The sequence below is a fragment of the Lupinus angustifolius genome, chromosome LG05 (assembly GCF_001865875.1).
Source record: "Lupinus angustifolius cultivar Tanjil chromosome LG05, LupAngTanjil_v1.0, whole genome shotgun sequence".
NCBI lineage: Eukaryota > Viridiplantae > Streptophyta > Magnoliopsida > Fabales > Fabaceae > Lupinus > Lupinus angustifolius.
This window is the reverse complement of record NC_032013.1, coordinates 12,592,169-12,602,877: the sequence shown is the minus strand read 5'-3', so window position 1 is coordinate 12,602,877 and position 10,709 is coordinate 12,592,169. Positions and strand designations below refer to the sequence as shown.

Genomic DNA, 10,709 nt, shown 5'->3' with positions numbered 1-10,709 from the left:
GCAATAGAAGAGGAAGACATTCAATATATATTGTCATGCACATAATTGACACAAAGGCAACAGGTGAAAACCAATATTATCTTTTATGTCCCTTGAAATATAGATATTGACATGTTAGAAAAGACTTAATTGTCATTCATATTTATAATAATATTACACTCTTAATTAATTAAATAATGAAACAAATTATATAAGATATATTATGAAATATTCTAAATTAATTTTAGATATAATTTAAATAATATCAAATATTCTCCCAACATCAAGATATTCTTTAAGTCTCAAATATGTGATTGATATTATCGTACTTTGTTTAATTTTCTACATCGCCTCCCAACCAAGCTAGCTCATACATCATCTAATATAGTAAGTTGGCTAAATGATAATTTCTGTTTTAGCCTAATAATGCTTCAATTATATGCAATCTCTCCTTATATTAAGAATATATTACAGATCATATACCAAAGTTTTAATGGAATTACACAAATCACTCCATACTTTTTAAACTTACACAAATTACCCCTAATTATATACATATATTACACTAACTAATCCTGTAGGAGAAATTAGTGTAATTCCTTAAACAAAAAATGGTAGTGAATGTAATTAAGTTAAACAAAATAGGGTATATTGTAAAAACAAGTCTAAATAATATAAGAATCAATATTTATTCATTAGTTTGGTTAATTACAATATTGTATAAGAGTGACATTTCCTTAAAGTTATTGATACAATTTTATAACGAGCCAAAAATATTGAATATATATTGACTCTTATACAATTTGAATTTATCTTCATAATATTCCCCATTTTGTCTAACTTAATTACATTTGTCACCATTTTTTTTTAAGGAATTACACTTATTTTTCTTACATGAATAGTCAATGTAATGTATATATATAATTATGAATGCTTTGCATAAATTTAAAGAATAGAAGAATGGTGTATGTAGTATCACTAAAATTCACCATATGTCAGTATAATAGAACTTAAAAGGTCCATATGAATTTTTATTAGGAAAAGGGAAAACTTTCTTAGAGAATCCAACATGGAAACATGGTAATGCTGGCATGGACCCTTCTAAAGTCTTTATTACCTTGTCGTTAGGTTATGATTGATATCCCAAAAAGGTTCAGGATGGTGTTAATTATGTACTCAAGTGTTCAACTTACTCTGCCTTTATGAGAAGTTAGCTGGAAATGTGGGATATCATTTCACAAAAGATAAAGAAGCCTAGAGTTTTTGCAAAATAACAAATGCATAGTACACAATTGAAACAACAAGGGTTCTATTATTAGGATTTGATTTATCACAATTTATTATAGGATTTGCAATTTATCATCTCTCGTTTTAGGGGTGAGCATGGCCCAGGTTGGAATAAGTTATGACTTGTCCTTACACATCCCTAAATATTGGTTGAGTCATTTTTTGAACCCGGATTCAGTCCTAGACCCGAAGCTAACCTGACCCTAAATATAGATCGGGTCAGTTTTTAAACCCAACCCGACCCTAAACCTAAATAAATATAATACATAAGATAAAGTCTTCTCAATATTATTTAATATTATGAATATGTCATTTGACATACAAAATAATATATGTATATATATTTTTAATCATGTATATATGATGAAAAATTAGAGAATTAATGATACATTCGACCCAAAAAATGTCATTGCTCTATACACATTTGAATAAAGACACATACAAACATAAACAGTGAGTAACGATGAGACGGGTCGGGTCGGGTCATGTTTGATCCTACCAAACCTAAATATTGAACGAGTCTAATTTTTGAACATGAACCTAGACCCAATGAGAATCGACCCTATTCAGACTCGATCATGATCAGGTCATACCGGTGAGCGGGTTGGCCAGATCCTGCTCACCCCTATGTCGTTCTACAATATTGAGATAAATAACTAACGACGAGTCATCTAATGATATAATGCTTCACTAGATATGATACAAGGAAAGTTAGGGTTTAATATTTGTGAGTGATAATTGTTGTGAAGAATTATATATTTCTCGAGGGATATTGATTTCTTAGTTATAAAGTGACAAGGCAACTCTACTTAACACCGAAACATTCAAGATAAATAATATACTTTCTTATAAATTTCAAATTAGTTTTGTAGAGACTAGAGGGTAACCAATATTAGTGAAGATAATAAGGAAATAATTTGAACAAGAATCATCTATTGATAAAAATGTAATTTTACAATAAATAAAATAATAAAAATGTTATTGTATGATGTTTTTTTGTTTATTATTGTGTATCAATTACCAATAAGGGAAAGAATCCTTTGACAAGTTATTTAATGGCATTGTGCAAGTATTCCATTAAAAGCAGCGGTTTCTGGTAAATGAAAAGAATTCCTTTAAGTTCCATCAACAATGTTAGATTTCATGTGATATTAATATCTTCATGCTAAATTATATTCAAGTGTTAGATTTCTTACTTCAATTCTTAAATTGCTTTATCGTTACAACTTACAACCAAATAAGAAAGCTACACCAACGTCCTTCCAAATTTGACAAGAAAATTTAGCATGAATGTGTCTTCACTCTTTTGGAAACTACAACTTTATTTTATTTTACAAATTAAGTACCATATATCATAATCAGTCAGTGAAAATCAAACTCAAATATCCAACCTTGCATCCTCAGAAATGATGCACCCAATCTCAAAAGATCACAATCTAAACTCCATTATTACACTGATAAAAGATGAAACGTAGTAAAAAAATAAAAACCAAAAAGAAATAAAAAACGATAAAGCTTTTTTTAATAAAAATAAAGGTTTAAGTTGAGGATCTTGGTATTTCTAGGTCAAGACATTTCAATAGAAATGTATAACAATATATTCAACTTAATATTAAAAAAAGTTCATTAAAAAGAAATTGAAATGAATACTATTTTGGCGACGTTATTATTGTGTTAAATGCTTCTTGGCTTAGTTACAAAATCTTAAATATTCCGAAATATTTAAAATTGTTATTTATTTATATACCGTCAATCTATCACCTTCTTTTTTAATTATCATATATTTTTCAAAAAAAATATAAAATAATAGATAGTATAATGACCATTCATAAATCTTTACGGCACATATATTACACTCTTAACTTAATAAGGTGTCTCATACTCTCGTGATTTAAATTCTTGAAAATGCAACGTTACATTAAATATTTATAACTTTGGAGAACTTTAATGTTCATATAATCCTCACCATTTGGATTGCGTTTGTTTCTGCTTATGTTATGAAATTATGAATAATAATAATAATATGTTATTATATAGAAATGAGATCCTGTTTTCTATATTATAAGTTTTAGGCCCACTTATTTTTTATTGAAAACAACAATAAAATATATAATATTTTATTTGCCTCACAAAAATATAAAAATTGAATAAGCCAATAATAATAAAAACACTCTTTGTAATGCTCCATGATTACTATTGCACAATTTATAACCCTCTAATCACATATTCATAATAATAGCATTTGAGACATGACAATACTAAATTAATATGCTCTCTTTTTTCAAGCTCAATATATTTTCAATTCTTCTCTTTTATACTAACAGACGTTGGTTCAAGTGATATATATTTGATTTCCTTTAAATAATGTCTTGAGTTTGAGTCTTGTAAATGGAAAAAATGTCCGCGAGAATTAGCCCCACGTAGAAACCAAAAAATATTATTCTCTTTTATTATTTTACGAGTCAATATTTTAACATATTTTTCTGGAGCCCACAAAAAATCATACTCTCTTTCTTCCAATTTTTTTTTTAAGTTTATGCATATAATTTAAAAAATCAATAATAGATGTAAGAGTTGAATATAACTTACTAAAAAAAAACCTCATTTAATGTGTATAAAAAAATAAATTAAAAATAAATAAATAAAAATAAGTTGATAAAAAAGAGTAAGATATAATTGGAAAGTAAAATGTACATGCATATTAGAAATTTCAGGTAGGAGCAAATTTATTTTGGTACTATCAAGGATATTCCTTCATCCTTGTAGATATAAATTTTTTTTCAAAATGTATAACTGTTCATTTCCAATAAGTGTCATTCTCATAAATTGAATCATTGACATTTTGGTTATCATAGAATCTAGTAGAATCTTAAGATCAACACATTATTGTTCATAATCAAATCAAATGAGTATCAACATTTTTTTTTCTTATTGAGATCATGACTTGGGTCCCTAAATATGAAATCCATTGATAATATTTCCCCATTTCAATCATAGGGGACCTAATCCCCATAACTCTACTCCAATTCTTCATCACACTTTCCTCTTCCAAGTTCCAACACCATATTATAACCTTCCACTCACACCCCTATCCAATAATTCAACCCATTATTCTTAAAACAAAAACAACACCATGACAACCTATGGCACAATCTCAACCTCTCCAAACAACAAAAACAACAACAACCTAGAGTACATCTCACGCGCCAGACAAACTATCAAAGCCGGCTTAGGAACCCGCCGCCCATGGAAACTCATGTTCAACCACCGCTCCTTCAACGTCCCCACCGCCGTAACCGCCGCCGTATCACGTCTCCGTTTCAACCTCTCTTACTTCCGCATGAACTACGCCACCGTAGCACTCTTCATATTGTTCCTTAGTCTTCTATGGCACCCAATTTCTCTCATTGTTTTCATTCTCATTATGGCTGCATGGCTCTTTCTATACTTCCTTAGAGATCAACCACTTGTTCTTGTTGGACATGTTGTTGATGATCGTGTTGTACTTGTTGTCATGGCGGTGATCACGGTGGTGGTGCTGCTGCTGACACATGCTACGGTTAATATTATGGTGGCGGTTTCGGTTGGGGTGGTGGTTGTGGTGGTGCATGCGGTGTTCAGGAAGACGGAAAATTTGTATTTGGATGAAGAAGAAGAAGGGTTGCTCAACAATGCTGCTGCTTCTTGATTCTTCTAAGTTGTTGTTTTTTTAACCATTATTATTTACTATTATTATTAGTATTATTATTTTGTTTGTGGGTGAATTCAGTGAAATTTGTTGATTTGGTTCCTTTTTATGGTTTGTCATGTGATGAATAGTAGTACTTCACTATTATGTGTTCATGTTATTTTTTCACCCCACGTATTTTTTTCCTGTTTTTTTTTCATTTAGGATTGTTTTATGATATGGGCCAATGATTAGTTCTCTTTTCTTTAAGTTGAGCAAGGATATATTGTGTTATATATTATTTCAGGCTAGTAAAAATATATTATATTAATTAAAAAAATTAAATATTCATTAATATTTTTATTTTATTATTATTGATCAAATTATTAAGACTATGTTTGGTTTTAATGAAAATATAGGAAATAAAAGTATTTTCCACCATTTCGTTAGAAAGAAATCAAGGGAGGGAAAGAAATGGAAAAGAAAAAAGGGCAATGAGATTCACAAAACTTTTCGTCTCATGTATGAAAAAAAAATGGATAAAAAAGTCATATTTATTCTTAACTTAATATTAATAAGACTTATTTTTTAATATTCTCAACTCACTAATCTACATTTTTTTATATTTCTTATCATACTATTTAAAAATCAATCTTTTTTATTATCTTTCTTTTCTTCCACTTTTATTCCACTCATTTTTCTCTTGTAAATCAAATATAGTTTAATTCAAATTACAACTTTGTTAAAATAAATAATTTATTCTTTATATCTTTTTATAATTTTTGGATGATATTATTTAGATTTATGAAAAAAATTAAAGTTATTATCATCGCTTTGTCCCTTTTTTATACAACCAGAAAAATGGTGAGACTTGTGTCTTTACGTTTTGGGACTCATACCTATGTTTCTATCCATATTATTTTAATTATTAATTATAATTATATTTTTTCCCTTTACTTTCTTTCTATTTTCAAACAACTAATAAATCACTACATTTTTTCCTCTTAACTTTTCTTTCGTAAATCTCTCTTTCCTTAACTTTTATTTGGTAAACCAAACATAGTGTAAGAAACCTTATCTATCTAATATAGAAACAAAATTAATATATTATAATAGTGAAATAATATTTTCATCTTTAGAAACAAAACAAAAAAAGAATTGGACAGTGTGTGAACACTGAATTTTGTCTGACCTCTTTACAATAATATAAAAAATTTAAAGCAAAAAAAAAAAGAATAAAAAAATTTGCATTTTATTGTATCATAGTTAACTTTATCTTCGAATCACAATCAACGATCAATTAGTTATCGACTCATTTGATTTGAATTTAATTTATCAGTTTTGTTTAAATTGTAAAAATCAATTGGTGGTCAGTTTCGGGAATAAAAAAATGAGTTGTTACAAACAAAAAATCAAATGCAACCTATTAGTGTAAATAACATCTCATGGTTTCAACTATAGACATTCTCCATTAAAATCATCAATTATTACATGCTTTCACAAAAGAAACGAATTTCTAAACTTTAACGTGCACATGTGAAGTAGTGATCATGAATCAAAATAATTTGAACAAATTACAATTTCTAGCCGATAAAAAAATCAAAATAGTGGGGAGGTGAAGGGAACATTCGGTAGAAAAAAAATGAAACTGAAAAAGGTTAATGTGGAGAAAATGAAAGGCACCCGTTACTCATCTTTACTCACTCCAGTAAATTACTATCAACGTGAGTAAAAGTGGAGGAGAGGTGGACCGTGCTATAAAGGTGCGGAGATGGGGTTGATCTAACAACTTCAAGGAGAACAAATTTTTACCTCTCTAAATCTCACAATTGTTCATTTCAAGAAGTTAGCTTCTATTACTAAAAAATATTGTCTAAACCATTGAGCACGTTGCTAACACTTATAACATAGGTGGTTGTGAATCATGTCTACAAGTTACTCTCAAACCTTTTAGGAGTCTCTACAAGTTTACAATTTTACCACACGAAAACTCAATTCTATTACATTACCATTGGTTCTCTTTCCATTCTATCATCATTTCATTCTTCAGGAGGGATAATATTTAACCACACTATGGTTCTCATCACCTCACAGTTGGACTAGTTTTTGAATTTCTACAGCAGATATATTTTTTCTTCTCACCCTCAGTGGGTCATATAAATATAGACTCTGAGATAGATGCCTTTAATCATCAAATTGTTGAGTACTCATCATATATAAGAGGAGGCTAGAGTGTATAGAGGGAGATGAAAACAAGATGAATGACTATATTCCTCTCAAGCTATCAACAACTTATGCCTTTATTATTGTCAACCTTGTGAGAGAAGCCTTTTTACTCTACCTGTTTCTGCTCCGGTATGTATTTCATCAACACTTTTGTTTGTTGACCAACCTTTTTAAATTGTTTATGCCCTTGTCATGTGCTACTGCTCATTTATTTCTATGTCAAATATTTTGGTTAGATATGTTTGTATATTACATTTTTTACTCACCATTTTTTTACACGAAACACTTCATTCATAAATATGATTATAATTTTTTATCACAAAACTTTTGTTTTACAACAATTTTAATTTATGGAATTTTTATAGTAAGGTAATGGTTGGAGTCGTCTCTAACTTATCTGAAAATGGGAAGAAGGTCTACGACCAACACCATATCTAAGCTATTAATTCCACATAAAAAATATAATCAAAACTCATTTTTTACCAAATGAATTTTATGGGATTTTTATAGTAAGGTTATGGTTCGGGTTATCTCTAACTTCCTCGAAAATGGGAAGGAGGTCTACGACCAATACTATCTCTAAACTATTAGATCCATTGGATTAAAACAATCATATACTAAATCTTTTCAAACCCACAAAATCGAATCCATTAAATCTATCAATACCAAGTCGACATTTTCAAATCAATAACAATCAAACCAAACTAACCAACCAATTTTCGAACCAGAACTACGTAGTCTTGATTTCTCCATTGCACCCGGAGATATGTAAGAGCATGATGAACTCTTGTCAGACACAAATATAAAAAATTAAAAATATTTTATTGTGATAATTAATTTCTAAATAAATAATTTTTAAGGGTATAAAAGTTCATGTGATTAGCGACTCCCGAGCTTAGAATCTCGAGTTCAAAAGACCAAATTATCCTAATTGGGCTTATTAGAGAGTTTTCTATGTTTTAACTGCAAAAAACGTAGTGACGACTCCAAATCATTTGGGAGAGGTAGAAATCGAGTTCGTCTCTTCCTAAGTTGTAAATCCAGTCTTCCGACCGAAAATCAGGTCGCGACAGCTAACGACTCCACTGGGGACACCAATAAGAGAGCCAGGCCTAGAGCCGCTATTTCTTGGACTTAATTACCCACCTTTTTTTACTTGTTTGTTTTATTAGAATAATAATTTTTTATGTGCTTTATTTGTCTCATTTATTTATTGAGTTCTTTGTCTTAACTATTTTTATATCTTTTGGGGTGGGGAATTTATTTTTAACAAAGGTTTGTATGTTTTCCCACACACAACCACAATACACTTGAGTCACACAATCATATGCCTTGAACCCGGGTATCAGTGATTAAGATTTGAGATAGAATGGACATCTGCTTTACCGGTAAATGACTTCGAGTCATATCTGGTATTGGCGGAATGGACCACCCACATCATTTCTGGTATCATGAGTTAGTAGCTTGGAGGACTCGATCCTTCTCGTTTCTAACCCATGGTATATGGTTTTCTTTCTTCCGAGATTGGATGTAATCTGGTGACGTAGAAGTCTAAAGCTCTTATCGAGTCCACTTTAATCAAGACCTAGTACCTCCGCCATAGGGTTGTGACCATTAGACTATTCAAAACCTTGTAAGTGTACCTTCTTTAGGACACAGGAAGCATAACTTAAATTTTGTTCATCATCATTCAGAAATTGGGAATTTTGTCCCTAAAAAGTCTTCATGTCAGAATGTTATGAAGATGTCATTGCACTTTGACATCCTTGTGCCATAAGGATGGCTAACTAATTTCATTCCCTGCCATGGGCTAAGCACCCTAGGGATAATTTTTCATTCCCTATCATGGGCTAAGCGCCCTAGGGATAATTTCATTCCCTGCCATGAGCTAAGCGCCCTAGGGATAAATTTTTCATTCCCTACCATGGGCTAAGCACCCTAGGGGTAATTATCCATTCCCTACCATGGGCTAAGAGCCCCAGGGATAATTTTCATTCCCTACTATGGGCTTAGCGCCCTAGGGATATTTTTCTTTCCTTTCAACGGGCTCCATGCCCTATGAATATTTTTCATACCCTACAATGGGCTCAACGCCCTAGGGACAATTTTCATTCCTGACGATGGGCTCATCGCCCTAGGGATATGTTCTCTTCAATCTGAATAAGCTCACAACTTTATCATTTAACTCAGAATTGGTCTTAACAGTATAATAGGTGTCAAATTCATCATGACATTTTATTATATTGTAACTAAGGCTATATTTTCCCAAAATAGGGTATCATACCCTAGGGGCATTCAAAATGCATTAACACCACTATATCAAGTTCATGCATGTCATCCACTCATACATTCATCAAAATATACATCATTAAAACATTCATAAAAATAAAAAAAATCATTCATTTATACATGCATAATCCAAACATTCACAAAAAACATACATCATTCCAAATGTTATATCATTCAAACATTCGTTCATTCATATAATGAGTTAAAAGCCAAAATATCATTCACTCATTCATTCATCCATTGATACATAAATTCATCAATCAAACTTTCATGCATCCATTCATACATAAAAAAATATATATCATTATGCAAAAAATTCATTCCACATTGCATTTCATAAAAAAGAAAAAAACAATTCATGAACTTCATATACAAAAAAAAAGACAAAAATATATTCGCATTTTTCATGCATCACATGCACAAAAATTTACATCTCGTACACCATGTATATCATCATGCATAAAAAATTTCTATCTTCAATAATCAAGGTCTTAGTGTCATGGCAATATCTTGCTATCCAAGCTAACTTGAAAGAATTAAACATCTTGCATTTCATAGATGCAATCTAGGTCTGAAACCTTGAGTTTCCTCTAAAATTGTCATCAACTTCAAAATTGGCCTTGTGGGGTACGCTTCCAAGATACCAAATGCAGGGCAAGATGTTTATTGAGCAATGCTAAGAAACAATCTAGATGTAATTAAGGACTGAAACCTAGAGTTTCCTCTAAGGTTGTCATCAACACATGAGAAACTATCGGGGTATGCCTCGTAGTAATCAAATCCAGGATGAAATATCTTGATATGCCAACTTCTCTTAATGGAAAATGACTTTTGATTCTTTCTAAAATGTGTCTTTCAACCATTGACAAAAAAAAAACAAAAACACCATTCATCTCATTATAACATCCATTAATCATTTCGTAAATGGTCATTTCTAATTTGATCAAAATCATTTGCCTCTCAGATACATTCATTGTGCTCCAAAGCACCCTTACCACAAACAGTTTTAAAATTGATTGATCACAGATCGAGAGATAACCCAAATAAATAAGTCAGAGGTGATAGAGCTCAAGGAATAAATGAACGAAATGATGAAGATAATCTTAGCCCTACAACAAACGAAATCTACTACGGATAATCCTTCAACCTCTCATATGAGACCATAGACCACCGAAGCCCACAACAAAAGCAATGTCCATCTTCATAATACTATGAGGAAGGAGAAGGAAGATGTGAACATGTGGGATTTGATTGAAGAAAG

At 30.6% G+C, this 10,709-nt stretch overlaps 1 protein-coding gene across 1 annotated transcript; it reads left to right on the top strand.

Annotated features, from left to right (window-relative positions):
• LOC109347853 (PRA1 family protein F2-like) lies at positions 4,262-5,104 on the top strand. Its single transcript, XM_019587947.1, has one exon. It carries the CDS (start codon positions 4,400-4,402, stop codon positions 4,952-4,954), a length of 555 nt encoding a protein of 184 aa, XP_019443492.1. The 5' UTR covers positions 4,262-4,399; the 3' UTR covers positions 4,955-5,104.